Source organism: Tupaia chinensis, unplaced genomic scaffold (genome assembly GCF_000334495.1).
Source record: "Tupaia chinensis unplaced genomic scaffold, TupChi_1.0 Scaffold000528_1, whole genome shotgun sequence".
Taxonomy (NCBI): Eukaryota; Metazoa; Chordata; class Mammalia; order Scandentia; family Tupaiidae; genus Tupaia; species Tupaia belangeri.
Window position 1 is genome coordinate 650,094 of NW_006160041.1, and position 17,770 is coordinate 667,863.

General features: G+C 46.2%; 1 protein-coding gene across 1 annotated transcript in view; it reads right to left on the reverse strand.

The window, feature by feature from the left end:
* Window positions 1–368: 368 nt before the first annotated feature.
* Window positions 369–17,770, reverse strand: part of TGFB3 (transforming growth factor beta 3) — a 28,750-nt gene continuing 11,348 nt past the window's right edge. Inside the window, 5 exon segments of the mRNA XM_006157055.3 lie at window positions 369–1,880; window positions 3,246–3,399; window positions 7,748–7,919; window positions 8,702–8,809; window positions 17,212–17,341. Coding sequence (XP_006157117.1) covers window positions 1,722–1,880; window positions 3,246–3,399; window positions 7,748–7,919; window positions 8,702–8,809; window positions 17,212–17,341 — 723 coding nt within the window. The 3' untranslated portion in view covers window positions 369–1,721.

The following is a 17,770-nucleotide window of genomic DNA, read 5'->3' on the forward strand; positions in this document are numbered from 1 at the left end:
AGTAGTAAGTGATCTCCTGAGAGGATTGTGTATTTCAGGAGTTGTTACATGGTTCCTTACTACGTTCACTTGTTCAGTCGCTCACTCAGTGCCGATGGCTGCTTCAAGTGCACATTAATCCCATGACAGAATTCTGCATTGCTCTGAGGTCTTAGACCTCAAAAAGAGAACTGTGGGATTGTGCTTTTCATACCCTTTCCCATTGCCAGATCCCTGACAAGAGGCCCATAGTCTGAGACAAGGTTCCTGGTTGTCCCATTGAGACTTAAACTTGATAAGAGAATTAACACTTTTGGGCCATTTGCCACAGACAACCACTGTAATTCTCAACTGATTTGAAGAGTGAGGAAAGATTTTCAAAAATGATGATGGTGGTCAGTTATAGGTAATGTACAACCACATTTCCATGTGTAAGGGTCCATACCAGGAGAGTACACCTACAGTAATCTGGAGGTGAAGTTTGCTTGCTTTGTGTAACTCTGAGCTGCTGCCTCTGTGTGTCTGAGGATACACTCTGCAAGAAGGAAGGGGCACAGGGCATTCACGCAAAGTAGTATATTTGATGTCTGAGAGTTTCTTCACTTCTGATTAGTAGATGTGAACATGGAATTAAGAAAAGGATAATTGAGGATACATATCAAGTCAGACGTATACCTTAGAATAAGTCTTTTACTGTTCCAGAAACAATCTTCCAGAAGATAAAATCATCCAAGAGTCCCCGAAAATATTTATTTATACAAAGATTTGAGAGTAATATTTGTATTTGTCTTTATACCTCAGTCTATGCGTCTGGGGCCAAGTCATTGTGTGACACACATGCAGCTTCCCCGGATGCCTCACATGTTGTAGCACCTGCTTCCAGGAAGACCAGATAAACACAGGGTCTTGAGGGATAAGAAGGGAAGAACCCAGAATGCCCCATGGCTGCATGGACCCCCAAATCCAGGTATATGCATCCTGACCAGAAAGTATCTAGCCAAACATCCAGGGGGAAATAGGACTGAGGAAGAAGGCGAGAGGAGGGACCCAGAGAGCAGCCAGGAGAGGGTTAGTTCCCACCCCTGACTTTGTAGTTCAGCATATCTAGGGCCCAATGTAGTTGATGGCCGGGGAACATTACCTGGATTTTCTCCCAGTAATGACCCAGGCTGCTGATTGGTGTAAGGAAGACAATTTGCAAAAATAACAACTATGTCCTTAATCCCAGGCAGTATGAGATACAACTCTGGGACTTTGTGATGGTAACCCGTCTGAAGAAACTTGTCTTCTGTAACGTAATCCAGATTCTCTAGAGCGGACATGGTACAGCAATGAGCAAATCTGAGCTCAGATCCCAAGTGTCTTCCAGTCAGGCCCTGACCCGGCCATTCTCTGCCTTTCTTCCTCCCTACGGTAGCCCAAAGCCAACTGCCATTAGATATGTCAACTTGCCGTCCTTTTCCTCTCTCCCCACCACCTCTGTCTGCGTCACAGAAAATCTATGTGTTCTGAAGAGTTCGGCCTTCCCCTAACCAAACCCACACTTTCTTTACCACAGTGATTCTCAGAGCCAGCAAGAAAGAGAAATGTCCCAAAAGGAGACCTCCATCTCTGCCTCTTGCCTGGAGCCGAAGGTTGAGGGCCCCAGGCCTCTAGGTGAGGTCTGTTGTTTCGTGTTTCCCAAGGAGCGGGCAGTCAGGCATGGCAGTTCCCTCTCCTCTCTCTCTGCCGCAGGCGGGGTCTCAGCTACACTTGCAAGACTTCACCACCATGTTGGAGAGCTGCTCCACCTTGGGGGTCCTCCCCACATAGTACAGGATGGTCAGGGGCTCCAAGTCCTGGGGCACACAGCAAGGGGAGGCAGATGCTTCTGGATTCATGGTGTTGTACAGTCCCAGCACCTGGGGAAGGGCACATTTAGAGGTTAGGGAGCCAAGCCTCAGGCCTGGAGCTCAGGAACACGGCAAAGTCCAGACGCTCCTTAGAGACTGAGCACGTGGTAGAATGGCTGCTGAGCTACTGAGAGGATTGCTGGCCCATAGCTTGAAGAGTGACTAGTTACTGTTCATCCACGATGACAAAATGTAAAGTGTCTGTGTTTGTTCAACGGTTATTAGCTTAAGCATCTACTAGTTATTGGAGGACTTTAAATCGATAATAAAGTTCTCTGTACTGTGAAGAAAGCACTCCTACACAGCCCTCCTTGCAGTAACTGATCACTTGGGCGAGAAATGCTCTCACTGAACATTGCCTTGGGCGTTCAGTAGGTGCCCACTGCAGACAGATTGTAGTACTAATGAGCTCTAAGGAAACATGCTTCACAAATTCCTGACCTATTTTTGATTCCCCTTGAGGAAAAGACAAACTATTCTCAGAGGTGGACTCCTCACCTCTGTGCTTTATCTTTTAGAATAACTTTGCTGCATTTAAGAGCTGAATGTATTTGAGTTCTATGCCAGCATTCCTTGTCAGCCATACACAAACACCTCATCTATATAGGATGGCATGTGACAGTTTCAAGGAAAAAATCTAGTTGAAAATATTGGATGGGACTGGCACATAGTAGAGCAGTTAAGCCCTACACAGAGGGAACCAGATCCCACATGTCTGACCATGGTTCAAATCCTGGTCCTGGTGGCTAGAAAAACAAATCTAGAGCCAGCAGGTGGCGTAGTGATTAAGACGGCTGGATCCCACAAGGCCAACAACATGGTTCTATTCCCAGACACAGTAGCTTGAAAAATGCCAGGCATATGTGCATGACTGCCCAAAATCCTGAAAGGAGAACAGAGAAAACGTTGTGGTGTCATCAACCCCACTGAGGGTGCTTTTGCTCGCTTGCTCTCTCTTTCTTTCCCCCCAGCAAGTGCATGTGCCCTAGACCCGAAGAAGGAGTGTTCCAAGAAAAAAAAAAAAAAAAAAAAAAAAAAAAAAAAAAAAAGCCCATCAGGCATATGCCCAAAGTCCTAACAGGATGGCAAAGTGGACAGAAAAAGATGGTGATGTGACATCACCTCATCAAAAGGTTATTTCTCTCCCTCTTTCTCTTTCTTTCCCCCCCCCTCTCTCTCTCTCTCTTTCTGACAATTAAAATATGAGGAGAATTTTTAAAGGCTAGAATGTGACCTAGTAGAGTTGGGCTAGGGTCAAGACCAGAACCCTGTTAGAGGGATTTTACTCCCCTCAGGTCATTCACGCATTCAACATCCAATCCCTCATTCATTCTTTTTACAAGTGACCCGGATGCCATGAGCCCTGCTCCTTACCGTGCTGTGGGTGGTGTCTGCACTGCGGAGGTATGGGCAAGGGCCTGAGCAGAAGTTGGCATAGTAACCCTTAGGTTCATGGACCCATTTCCAGCCCAGATCCTGTCGGAAGTCAATATAGAGGGGGCGCACACAGCAGTTCTCCTCCAAGTTACTACAACAAAAAAAATTTATAGAAAATCAACCTAAAAGGAAACCACCAATAAGAGAAATTACATACATGCCCTCATGCTTTCTCTTGAAGTCTTCCCATGCCATCATAGAAGATGGTTCTAATCAATGGAATGCCAGGCTCAAGTGCATGGGGCTGAGAAAACCAGAGAGGCATTTTCCTGTGTGAAAGACCAGGAGCCCAAGGATATAGTAGGTTGATTAAAATGCTGAATAAGGAAGAGTAAAGAGGCAAAGATGGACCCCTCTGTAGTGGTATGTGCTGCTAAGACCCTGTGTATTGTAGGCTGGGACCTTATGGGAGGCCCAGGTTTGATTCCTGGTCAACCTGAAGACAGGGCATGTTGCCTATAATCCCAGCAACTCAGGGAAGCTAAGGCATGAGAATCATGAGCTCAAGGCTGGCCTAGGCAGCACAGCGATATCCTGTATTAAAATATATATATATATATATATATATGCCAGCAGGTGGTGTGCTGGTTAAGGCAGCTCGATCCCACATGGCCAACAGTGAGGTTCGAGCCCCAGACCCTGTGACTTGAAAAACACAGACACGTGAACCCAAAAAATTCCAAGAGAAGAACAAAGTAGTGAGACCAGCAGGTGGTGTGGTGGATAAAGGCACTGAATTGATAAAGGTTGACGATGGTTCGAGTCCCAGACCTAGTAGCTTACTTTCTCACTTTCCCTTTCTCTGTCTCTGTCTGGCCAAATTAAAAAATGATAATAACAAATGGAATTAAATAAATAAATAACTCTCTTTTAAAAAAAAAAAAGGGATTGGGGGGCATGGACTCCCCCCCTGGGGGGGTGCTTTCTCACTTTCCCTCTTTCTGTCTCTGTTTATCTCCATTAAACACACATGGAGATAAACAGCAAAAAAACATAAAAAGAGACAGGCATGGTGGCACATGTCAGTAGTCCCAGCTAGAAGGTTGCAGTAGGAGGACCATTACAACACTATAAGACCATTCTAAGATCCTGTCATAAAAAGACAGAGATGAAGGTGGCCCTGGCCCCTTCACATCACAAATAAGCAGAGAGACATAGAGGCCAGCAGATGGCAAAGTGTTTATGTCGCTGGACTCCCACATGGCTGACCATGATTAGAGTCCTGGACCTGGTGGCTCAAATCATGCCAGGCATGTGTGAGTGTGTACCTGAGATCCCAGGAGGAGATTGGAGGAGAAGGGATTGTGGCATGGCCATCCCCCTGGGAGTGATTTCTCACTTTCCCTCTCACTGCCTCTGTCTCTCTCTCCAGCGTACAAACGTACCCTAAGGCAAAAACCTAAAAAAGAGAGAGATGTAAAGTGCCCCACATCAAACCAAGTACTATACATTACCAACTAGCTCAGTTTTGTTGAGGTTTGTTTTATTGTTACCTCCTCATTGTGTACCCAATCATAAATAACTCTATGTGTCTTGCACACACTAGCTTAGGCTACACCTAGAAGCCATCTAACCAAAGCAACCCATATCCTTCTACTAGAATCAGGATTTCTAGATTGCCCAAAAGTGATGATCTTGGCCCCTTTAAGTCTGTTGCCTGCAGAAATCCTTTTGCCAATACCCCTTCCCAAGTGGGCATCTAGCTTCTGCTTCAATATCTGCTGAGACCTAGAACCTGCTACTTCCAAAGGTAGCTATTAGCTAAAATTTGGCTTCCTGTGGGTTCCAATGGTGAACCGTGGTAGACACTATTGGTTGTTTGCCACCTCTATTCAGAACATGGAACAGCTAATAATAATTTGTCTGGCCTCTCTTGCAGGTAGGGTGGTCATGTGACCCAATAATGACCAAGCAGACATATAGAGAAGAATGCAGAGGGTGAGGGAAAGTTCTGGCAAAGAAACGTGATTACATTTTTAGCCCTTTATCCGTGGTTTCACTTTGTGCAATTTCAGTTACCCGTGGTGAACCAGTCTGAAAATATTAAATGGAAAATTCCAGAAATAAACAACTCAACGTTTTAAATGCTATGTCATTGGGACCAGCAGTTGGTGTAATGGCTATGTCGCTGAACTCTCATGTAGCCAACCGTAGTTCGAGTCCCAGACCCAGTGACTTAAACTCATGCCAGACGCATGTGCATGTATGCCCAAGATCCTGAGAGGAAAATGGAGAAGGGATTGCAGTGTGGCCAACCCCCCTGGGGGGTGATTTCTCGCTTTCTGTCTCTCTGTCTCTGTCTTTCTGGTGAGCACACACGCCCCATAGCAAAAACCTCTCTGAAAAAAATAAATAAATAAATGCTATATCCTAATGCCCGCATCATTCACCTCACTTCATCCCAGCATGGAGACATTTTATTGCACTTCATCACAAGAAGGGCGGGCATAGTACAATAAGACCTTCAAGAGTGAGTGAGACCAAATTCACATAACTTTCATTGCAATATATTGTTGTAATAGTTCTATTTTATTATTAGTTATTGTTAAGTTCTTATTATGCCTAATTTATAAATTAAACCTCATCATAGGTATCTATGTATAGGGAAAAAAACAGTATATATAGAGTTTGGTTTGTTTGACAGTTTCAGGCAGCCACTAGGGATTGTGAAACATGTTCCCTCAGATAAAGGGAGACAACTGTATTCATAAAAGTAACAGATGGAAAAGGGAAGCTGCTGGCTCTTCACCCTTTCCCCTCCTTCCCTTAAATGTGGACAAGATACTGGAGCTCCATAGTCTCTATGACCATAAGTGAGAGGATGAAGAGCCAACATACCAAACATGGCAGACTGGAAAGAGAGAAAACCTCTGCCTTTGACGTAATTAAGCAGCCAAACCAACCCTGAGCCTGCTGCTACAGGCTCTTGTGAAAAAGAAGTCCCCCATGGTTTAAGTCACCACTGCCTGTAGCCAAGAGCATTCATTTCTAATCAATAGACACATACAGGGGCCAGACAGCACAGTGGTAAAACACGAGGATCTGCAAGGCAATCCCACAGGGGAAGGTTCCAGGTTCAAGTCTGGAACCTCCCTGGGTACACTGGACAATATGCTTGCCTGTGATCCTGGGCTGACCAAAGGCTGGGGCTGCATTGAAGTGTCAAGACCCTGTTTGTTTGCCTGTTTGTTTGTTGATTTTTTTTTTCTCTCTCAAAGAAGAAAGAAATAAACTCTTTTTCTTTTAAATTTTGCTATAGGGCACATGCACTTGCTAGAGAGAGGCAGATAGAGAGAAAGTGAGAAATTGCCCCACCCCCACCCCGGGAGGATGGCCACTCCACAATCCCTTCTCTTCCATTCTCCTCAGGATTTTGCACATGTGCCCAGCGTGTTTCTCAAGTCACTGGGTCTAGGACTTGAGCCACTCTGCTGGCCATGGAGGATCCAGTGCCTTATCCACCATGCCACCAACTGGCCCTGGAAATACACTTTTTAAAAAAGAGAGAGAGATAACTAATGCACATACTAGCCCATTAGACAATGGCAACAACTACATTGCCTTTCCTGTACCTTCCGTTCCCAAGTTCAGCATCACCAGTTTATCCAGTTGTTCCAAAAGGCTTCCAGATCTAAGGCTTCCCAGTTCTTGCTACCCAGCTTCATTTAGGCATCCTCTCCACCCACATTGCCTCTCCTGTGCCCCTCTCTTTACCTGAAGTGCTTCCTCCTCCCAGACCCTCACTGATCCAAACCCACTCATCCTCGAGGCTCTGCTCTCATTTCACACCTTCCGAAGCCTTTCCTGTGTCCAAGGATGAGCTCCGTGCTCCTAATTCTTAAAGCACTTCATTCTTCAGACCCTCTCATGGATGTGATCACCCTGTACTTTGAGTAATTGTATGCATGCTTTATCATCCTCCCTCCCTTATAAAGGAGCAGTTAAACCCCTCCTAAATAAGGGGAAAGGCTGTGCCTTATCTTGGTTACCCAACTATTTCTGAATTAGTTGTTGATTTCCCTACTTCACATTTCCCTTCAGACAAAAACTGCCTTGTTTCTTCCCATCCAGTAGCATCCTTGGTCCCTTTCTAGGGAACTGAGCACCTCTTTAATGGAAACTCTTACATTACTCTCCCCATACACAAACACACCCTGTGACCTGAAAACCATGGAGAGGCTTCAGCCAAGTGCCTCTATTCCAAACTATTTTGCAACACTCTCTTGCATTTACTTCATCAGGCCTTTTCAGAGTTGGGCAGTAAAACAGTGAGACTCCCAGAAAAAAAAACCAAAAAACAGAAAGATGGGAGATCTTCAACTTCCCTGGAGATGTCTGTGAATCAGGGGCCTTCAGCTGAGTGTGGCTTAGTTAGATCTGGGGCCCAGGCCGCAGTAGGCACCTGTTGGATGTTAATTCCTGTATGGGCCCAGGCTCACCGGAAGCAGTAATTGGTGTCTAGGGCCCGCTTCTTCCGCTGACCCCCCTGGCCTGGGTTGTCAAGCCGGTGTGAGGGAATCATCATGAGGATTAGATGCGGGTTATGGTGATCCTTCTGTTTCTTGAGGCGCCCCAGATCTCCACGGACAAGATCATCCTCGTTGTCCATACCTACAGAAGGGAAAGAAAGTGGCAATTTCTAGCCTAAGGAAATCATAGCCCTTGGAGGCTGCTCCTCATTCATTCCATCACTGCCCAGGAGGAGGCGCAATGCGAGAGGGGCAAGCACAGCTTTATTCTAGTATCCAGCTACAAGGAGAGGGCAGATTACGAGAACTGCCTAGGGCTGGGAATCAAGAAAGGCCTGCACCTTTCTCAGACAAGCCTTTAACTTCAGGCATCCCTTACCGAAAATGAGAATATGAAAGGAAGAAAAGAGAATTCCTAAACTCCAGAAATTTCCAAGGTTGAGTTTCTAGGAAACATATTGGAAAATGAGAAATGACTCACCTTTTGCCATCTCTACAAAAACACCAATGGACAAACACCCCAAGCCTAGAAGAAGTCACCCAAACCCAGATGCCTGCCTCCTGGGCAAGGGTTGGATGAGCCCTATAACAACCAGAAAGTCCCTAATCGTGGCACTCTCATTCAGGGCCATCAAAGGTAGTTTATTTTAGGGGAGGGGAAAATGACTCTTATTTGTTGAGCATTGCTGGCATTGTGTTTTCCATTTGTTATCTCGCTTAACTGCATGCCACCTGTGAAAGAGGAGCCCTGCTCCCCATGTCACTGGGCTCAGAGAGGCTCAACACACTAGCACGTCCTCTGTAAGGTGAAAGTCATGCCCATTGCTTTTGTTGGCCATCTCTGTAAAGGAGCTTGTAGGAGTCTTTCTATTCTATCCCCTTAACACCTCCCACCTATCCTACTATACACATTCATTTTGTTACCTTTGAATTTGATTTCCATCACCTCATGGATGTTTTCCAGGATGTCACCATTGGGCTGAAAGGTGTGACATGGACAATGAATGCTGATTTCCAGGCCTAAGTTGGACTCTGCAAAATAAGACACAGAATCAGTGAGAAAAGCACTTGGTGTGACTGGGAAGTATGCCAGGCCACCCTCTCCCCAGGGGTGATCCAGGGCCTCTGCTCCATAGGCAGTCACAGGAATTGGGTTATGCTGAGGGTTACAGGAGACAGAAAGTGCTTCCAAAGCTCAGAGCAGGCCTTCACACACGTGTTGCCACAATCTGTGTGGTTCTGTGACATTATGAACAACCAAACGGGAGCATAAAGTAGTGGCCATAACAAAGAGTTGTAATAGTCACCCAAGTTGTCACCTACCTACTTAGCAAAAGGATAAGGATTCAGGAATTAAAGAAAACATTCATACCACCTAATGTTTGTTGGGAACAGAGATATTTGAACCACCCTAATGAGAAAAGATAAAGAGGCAGAAGCATGGAAGAGACTAGGGAATGGAAGTAACTAAACTTTAGAGTGTGACAGTGACTCAAAAGGCCACAGATTCAACGGGTCACAAGATGGAAGCCTGAGTGACAGGATTGAAAGTCAGGAATCAAAGCTAGAGGCAAGATCACCTGCAAAACAAACAGTAGAATCAGCTTAAATGAAAAATGTCAACCTTTCCACTAGGGCTGTGATTGTGGATATAGAGAACAGAGTAGATTCTCAAGGAGGTGAGATGGAAATCATGGTTACAAATGGCCACATTTCCCTAAAAAAGGAAGGACAGAGTGAGGTAAAAATTACTTATAGCTTTCATCTTTGGGAATCCTTATTCACTGTGATGGGGAAGTTGAGAATGTGAATGGCTCACCAAGATGAACAGCTCAGGAAGACAGTTGTGAAACTAGAGAACAGTCTGGATTAGACAGTCAATGGCCAAGGGTCCAAAGGACATGAGGACACAGGAGGTAAGCATGAGATAGTGGTGGCCTGGCTGGGCCCACAGGTAGAAGGCTCAGAGTTGATGACAATCAAGAACATTTGTTGAGCTTTACATCAAATACTAAGAATTTACAAACAATAATTCACTTCATCTCTATAATAATCCTACAAAGTAAGAACTATCATTATCCTCCAGTACACAGATGAGGAAACTGAGGCTTAGGGAAAATAAATGGCTTGCCTATGGTATCCAACCAGTACATGGTAATGCCAGGATTCAGAGACAGCCTAATGCCACACTTAATTTCTGAAGATGAGGAGAGAAAAGAGGGCAACAGAAACCACCAAGAAAAAGGGCCACACATTCACTGAGGTCTAGAATGGTTGTGTTTTCCCAGTGTCCCACCTGTTCTGATCAATGATGCCAGGAGTGCTCCCTGCCCAGCCTGCTATGGGAGGCCAGCTCTGCATGTAGAGACTGTCTGAGCAACAGCACAACCAGGACCCTTTTTTTTTTTTTTTTTTTGGAGAGATTTTCACTATAGGGCACGTGCGCTTGCCAGACAGACAGATAGACATAGAGACAGAAAGCGAGAAATCACCCCCCAGAGGGGATGGGTCACGTCGCAATCCCTTCTCCTCCATTCTCCTCTCGGGATCTTGGGCACGCACGCACACGCGCCCGGCGTGAGTTTTAAGCCACCGGGTCCAGGACGCGAACTGCGGTCGACTACGTGGGAGTCCAACGACATAGCCATTACGCTAACTGCTGGTTTCCACCCTTTTTTTTTTTAAGATTTTTTTTTATTATTATTATTACTACAGAGTGTGTGTGCTTGCTGGAAAAAGACAGAGTCAGGGAAAAGGAAAGTGAGAAATCACCCCCTAGGAGGGATGGCCATTCCACAGTCCTTTCTTCTCCACTCTCCTCTCAGGATTTTGGGTCTGCACACATATGCACCTGGCATGATTTTCAAGCCACTGAGTCTAGGACTTGAACTGTGGATAGTCATGTAAGTAAGAGTCTAGCACTTTAACCACCATGCCACCTGCTGGCCTCCATGTCCAACACTCTTGCTAGGACTCCAACCAGCCCTAGTACACAAACACAGCCTGGCTACATGGTGTACATAAGCTCTCAGATGTTTGCTGAATTAATCCAAGACCACACACTTGACTCAGTTCCCTCCTCAAGCCACATCAACTACTGCTCCAGTTTGGAGCCCATTTGCTGCCTAGTTTGGGGCCATGAACTCCAAAGAGACTCAGGAGTTCTGGATAAGTAAGGGCCCATGTTACGATTCCCCTGTGGGAGGGGTGGGACATATCTGCCTAAGTGGGAACTGAAGCTTCCAGTGAAGAACTAACCTCAGAATTGGCAGCAGTGAGCATGGTGGGTGGGGGACCCATAGGTTTTATTACGAAATTATCTTTTTGATGTCTCAAGGAGGATGGAAATCATTTTCAATGCAAACTTCTCATTGAATTCTGCAGCTGTGAAAATAATAACTCCTTCAAGTGCCCAGGGCTTCAAAGAAATCCAGGTGGAGCTGATCAAAATCAGACAGGGAAGCTAAGAGATTAATTTCCCCAGTCCCTCCTTTCTGCAGCCATGTCGGGCTCAAGGCAGAGTGCTGTCTGAGTCAGAATTCCCAACAATGCCGCTGTTGGCCTTCCACGTGGGTTCTCCTGGGCTTTTGCCTTCTTAGTAGGAAGAATGGGATGGAATTCCTAGTTACTTTTGAGACTGGGGCAAGATCTCCAGCCCACTCTCTGCCAATTCAGCCACCACATAATACCCCTTAGATGGGGACTTGCAAACTCAGATGCCTACAGAGCCCAGGCAGGTTATGCAAGTGAGAAAAACTGAGCTACTATATGATGCTATATACACGGGGTCTTCAAAAAGTCATGGAAAATACATGCCAACCAGGGCCCTTTTTTTTTTTTTTTTTTTGGAGAGATTTTCACTATAGGGCACGTGCGCTTGCCAGACAGACAGATAGACATAGAGACAGAAAGCGAGAAATCACCCCCCAGAGGGGATGGGTCACGTCGCAATCCCTTCTCCTCCATTCTCCTCTCGGGATCTTGGGCACGCACGCACACGCGCCCGGCGTGAGTTTTAAGCCACCGGGTCCAGGACGCGAACTGCGGTCGACTACGTGGGAGTCCAACGACATAGCCATTACGCTAACTGCTGGTTTCCACCCTTTTTTTTTTTAAGATTTTTTTTTATTATTATTATTACTACAGAGTGTGTGTGCTTGCTGGAAAAAGACAGAGTCAGGGAAAAGGAAAGTGAGAAATCACCCCCTAGGAGGGATGGCCATTCCACAGTCCTTTCTTCTCCACTCTCCTCTCAGGATTTTGGGTCTGCACACATATGCACCTGGCATGATTTTCAAGCCACTGAGTCTAGAACTTGAACTGTGGATAGCCATGTAAGAGTCTAGCACTTTAACCACCATGCCACCTGCTGGCCTCCATGTCCAACACTCTTGCTAGGACTCCAACCAGCCCTACTACACAAACACAGCCTGGCTACATGGTGTACATAAGCTCTCAGATGTTTGCTGAATTAATCCAAGACCACACACTTGACTCAGTTCCCTCCTCAAGCCACATCAACTACTGCTCCAGTTTGGAGCCCATTTGCTGCCTAGTTTGGGGCCATGAACTCCAAAGAGACTCAGGAGTTCTGGATAAGTAAGGGCCCATGTTACGATTCCCCTGTGGGAGGGGTGGGACATATCTGCCTAAGTGGGAACTGAAGCTTCCAGTGAAGAACTAACCTCAGAATTGGCAGCAGTGAGCATGGTGGGTGGGGGACCCATAGGTTTTATTACGAAATTATCTTTTTGATGTCTCAAGGAGGATGGAAATCATTTTCAATGCAAACTTCTCATTGAATTCTGCAGCTGTGAAAATAATAACTCCTTCAAGTGCCCAGGGCTTCAAAGAAATCCAGGTGGAGCTGATCAAAATCAGACAGGGAAGCTAAGAGATTAATTTCCCCAGTCCCTCCTTTCTGCAGCCATGTCGGGCTCAAGGCAGAGTGCTGTCTGAGTCAGAATTCCCAACAACGCCGCTGTTGGCCTTCCACGTGGGTTCTCCTGGGCTTTTGCCTTCTTAGTAGGAAGAATGGGATGGAATTCCTAGTTACTTTTGAGACTGGGGCAAGATCTCCAGCCCACTCTCTGCCAATTCAGCCACCACATAATACCCCTTAGATGGGGACTTGCAAACTCAGATGCCTACAGAGCCCAGGCAGGTTATGCAAGTGAGAAAAACTGAGCTACTATATGATGCTATATACACGGGGTCTTCAAAAAGTCATGGAAAATACATATTATGAAAAAACTACACATAGACTTCAAAATTTTTGCACCAAAATAAGCTCAATTTAATTCCATTTTTTCCCCAAGTTTTTGAAATTCCCTCATAGGAACTGCCAGCCTCACTGTTAGGAAACGAGGAGTGGGGGTGGGGGACTGCGGGGCCTGGAGGATGTATATCCTATATCAAGGGGCTGCCATCACTTGTTTCTGGTGGAGCCTTACCAGGAACTCTTCCAGTTTTTCAAGAGAAGACAGATGTCCATGTTTCATGTAAAATCTCCTGACTTAAAAAAAAAAAATTGTTGGGCCAGCCTGCAGTGCTGGATCTCATATGGCCTACTACATGGCTCAAGCCCCAGACCTCGTGTCTTCAGAAACATATTGGGTATGAGTGTGTGTGTGTGTGTGTGTGTGTGTGCCTAAAATCCCAAAGGAAGGGAGAAATGGAGAAGAAGGGATTACAGCATGATTGTGCCCCATGGGGGAGTACTTTCTCGCTTTCTGTCTTTCTCACTCTCTCTCTCCAGTAATCACATGCCCTCAGGCAAATTTTTTTTAAAAAACTGTTGACGACTACTTAATCTTTTTTTTAGAAAGATTTTTTGCTGTAGGATGTGTGTGTTCACCAAAGAGACAGAGAGACAGAAAGTGAAAAATCACCCCTCAGGGGAGATGGCCATGCCGCAATCCCTTCTCTTCCATCCTCCTCTCGGGATTTTGGGTAGGCACACACACAGGCCCAGCGTGAACTTTAAGCCACCAGGTCCAGGACTCAAACCGTGGTTGATTCTGTGGGAGTCCAGCGACGTAACCATTACACCATTTGCTGGTCCCAATCACTACTTAAATTTAAACTAATAGGCAGGCCAAGTATTCTGCGATCTCTGCTTTACAGCTTCAATCCCTGGTTTCCTAAAACCTTCAAAGACATAGAAGAATCTACCTGGTAGGGACTCCAACATCAGTATGTGAATAGACTGTGACTTTATGGCAGTTAGTGAGAGTAGAAAAACCTACATAAGGGGGAGAGAAAGCAGAAGGGACCACCATCTGTAACCCCAACCAACCAAGCCATCAGACCAGGAAGTACCAGCCAAGGAAAGAGAAGTCACAGAGGGCGGTACCCTGAGACATCAGGAACCATCCGTCAGTAGACTCAAATCCCCCAGGTTGGATAATCGTGGGCAAGTCCCTTAACTTCTCTGAACCTTGTTTTCTTTATCTCACATAATAAAAGCTTGCTTTTGTAAAATATGTGGAAACCATAAAGTTCTCTCGAATGCATTTGCCTCTTAAACAGCTCTGTGAGTCATGCAGGCAAGGACCTTAAGTTCCAGGTACATGGCTAAGGTACTTGGGGCGTGTAAAGGTTGATACACATTTCATTTAGCCCCACTTGGATGACTACCAGGCCTTCCAAACTAATTGCCCAGGCCCAGCTGTGGTGGGGCAGGCAGTAAGGTACCACTGCACGGCACCACATGGTTGGCCCGGGCTTGGTTCTTAGTCGATCTGAAACAAGCCTGGCGCAGTGGCTCCTGCCTGTGGCCCTCGCTTGCTGGAAGGCTGGGGCAAGAGATCACAACATACCAAGACTCTGTCAATACTTCTCTCTCTCTCTCCCTCTCACACAAGTACTCACTCTCACCCTCTCTCATGAAAAACAAAATGAACAAACAAAAAATCTTCATTGGCTAAAATAGAACCTGCCCCAAACTTGTTCTTCTCCCAGTCTTCCCTATTTCAATACGGAATACCATCAGAATCCTCAGTCCAAAGAGTTAGAAGTCACCCAAAGCCCTCTCTTGTGTCCTCACACCCCATGCCTAGCCAGCCTGTCCCATGGCACTACCTGCAGAACATAGAACGAAGCCACAGCCACTGTGCTGCCCTGCTCTAAGCCCCCATTGTCTTTCAGGCTGCTGCAATGGCCCTGAGTTTCCTGCTGCTTCCCTTGACCTCATGGCAACCAGAGAGCTCTTGGAATGATGGAAACCAAATTGCCTCACCCAGTTCTGCTGCTAGCACTCCACAGCTTCTCATCACACTCAGGAGAAGTCCTAAGACCTTGCCATGGCCCAAATCATATAGTACTAAATCACATAGCTCCGGCAATCTGACAGACATACCCTCCTCCCCTCACCCACACATGGCTCACTACGCTGCAGCCACACCAGTGTGTTTGCTGCTAACACTGTGGAATGAATTAAGATGGTTTCCTTTGGAGGCCTGGGCCTGGCTATTTCCTTAGCTTAGGAGAGCCTTTATCCGGACCTGCAGGAGTTGTCTCCTCCTTATCACTCGAAACTAGTGCACAGATCCGTTCATCGTAGCGACAGGCCTTCCCTGAGCATCTAATGTTGGGCCCTGTCTGGTCATCGTCACATTGCTTTTTGTTGTTGTTGTTCTTTGCTATTGAGTCTGTACACTTGCCAGAGAGAGACTGACAGAAGGAGAGGGGAAAGTGAAAAATCACCCCCAGGTGGGGGCAGGGAAAGGGTTGATGAGCACACTGCAATCCTTTCTCCTCTACTGTCTGCTCGAGATTTTGGACACATACACACACACACACACACACACACACACAGGTGACCATTGTGATTCTCATATCCCCAGGTCTGAGACTTGAACCATGAAAGTGGCCATGTGGGCTCTAACTCCTTAACCTCCATGCCACCTGCTGGCCCAAACATTGTCCTCTCTATTTGTTCATAGTACAGACGCTCCTCCATTATAAGTTGAAAATATCATTGAGCCAAAAATGCATTTAACACACCTAACCTACTGAACATCATAGCATAGCTTCACCTTCCTTAAATGTGCTCAAAACACTTGCATTAGCCTACAGTTGGCAAAATCATCAAATACAAAGCCCATTTTATAATAAAGTGCTAAATATCTCATGAAATACACTTATCTCTTAAAATTTTGCCAGAGAGCTCATGTGCTCTCCAAAGAGAGACAGAAGAAGAGGTAGAAAGCCACCCCCCACAGGACATGATCACACTGCAATTCCATCTCCTCCATCTCTCCCTCCTTTCAGGGTTTTGGACACACATGTACTCATGCCCAGCATATTTCTCAAGCCACTGCTGGGTCTTGGACTTGAACTGCATGGTCAGCTACCAAGCCACAGGCTGACCCTCGTTTAATTTATTGAATTTTGAACTGAAAGTGAAAAACAGAGGCTAGCAGGTGGCATAGTGGTTATGGTGTTGGGCTCCCACATGGCTGAAAGTGATTCAAGTCCTGGTCCCAGAGGCTTGAAACTCACACAAGGTGCGTGGGCATGTGTGCTCAAGATCCCTAGAGGAGGATAGAGGAGAAGGGATTGCAGCATGGCCATCCCCATTGGGGGGTGATTTCTAGCTTTTCATCTCTCTGTCTCTCCAGCGAGCGCACACACCCTAAAGCAAAAATCTCTTGAAAAAAATAAAAGAAGGACCAGCAAATGCATAGCAGTTATATCACTGGACTCCCACGTAGTCGACTATGATTCCAATCCCAGACCCAGTGACTTGAAAATCATACCAGGCACGTGTGTGTGTGTACATGTCCAAGATCCCAGGAGAAGAATGGAGGAGATGGGATTGTGGTGTGGCCACCCCCCAGAGGATGATTTCTCACTTTCCCTCTCACTGTGTCTGTCTGTCTCTCTCTCCAGAGAGCACACATGTCCTAAGGCAAACACTTCTTTAAAAAAAAAAAAAGAAAGAAAGAAAGAAAAAGAAAAAAAAAAAGAAACAGAATAGTATTGCACTGCATATCACCAGCTTGGGAAAAGACCAACCAAAATTCAAAGTATGGTTTCTACTGAACACTTACCGCTTTCACTGTAATGTAAATGACAAATATTGTAAGTCAGTCATCCTAAGTCAGGGTCTCTTGGTACTTCTCTACCACTGTCTGAAATTCTTACTTATCCTTATGTTTCCTTGTTTATTGTGCATCTCTCCCACCAGAACAAAAGCCCAGTGAGATCTAGACCTCACCTGTCTTGCTCAGCGCTGAATCCCTAGGCCTGGCCTGACTGAGCATCTCATGAATAGTGTTTGACTGAATAAATGGAGGACGCACACAGTGGCAATGCTAGGTCTGAACCCACATCTATGCCCCCCTCAATTCCGTCCCTTTCCCTCTAGCTCACAAAGGACTGAGAAACCTGAGGTTCCTTCCGAAATGCTCACCCGAGGACCAACCCACCTCTTCGCAACAGCCACTCACGCACGGTGTCAGTGACATCAAAGGACAGCCACTCAGCAGTGCCCCGCGTGGGCAGATTCTTGCCACCAATGTAGCGCTGTTTGGCGATGTGCTCATCTGGCCGGAGTATCTACGGGGCAGAGAAGGGAATAAGACCCCAATGATGGGACAGAGGACCACAGGACGTGTCATGAGGCAGGAGGACGGGCGAGGGGAGTGATAGGAAGCCACAGACTTCCAGATGGAATTTCATCCCTTTGAGCACCATAGGTAACTCTTAATCCTGCTTTTATTTTTTCTTTTAGATCTTGGCCATAGCTTACATGTGCTCACCTAAGAGACAGAGAGAGGGAAAGTGAGAAATCACCCCCCAGTGGGGATAGCAACCCACCCCAATCCCTTCTCCTCTCTTCTCCCCTCTGGATTTTGGGCACACATGCATGTACACTCTGTGTGTTTTCAAAGCCCCTGGGTCTGGAACTCAAACTGCAGAGTTAGCCATTTGAGATCCAGCGCCTTAACCACCACCCCACCTGCTGGCCCTCTTGTTCTTTTTTTA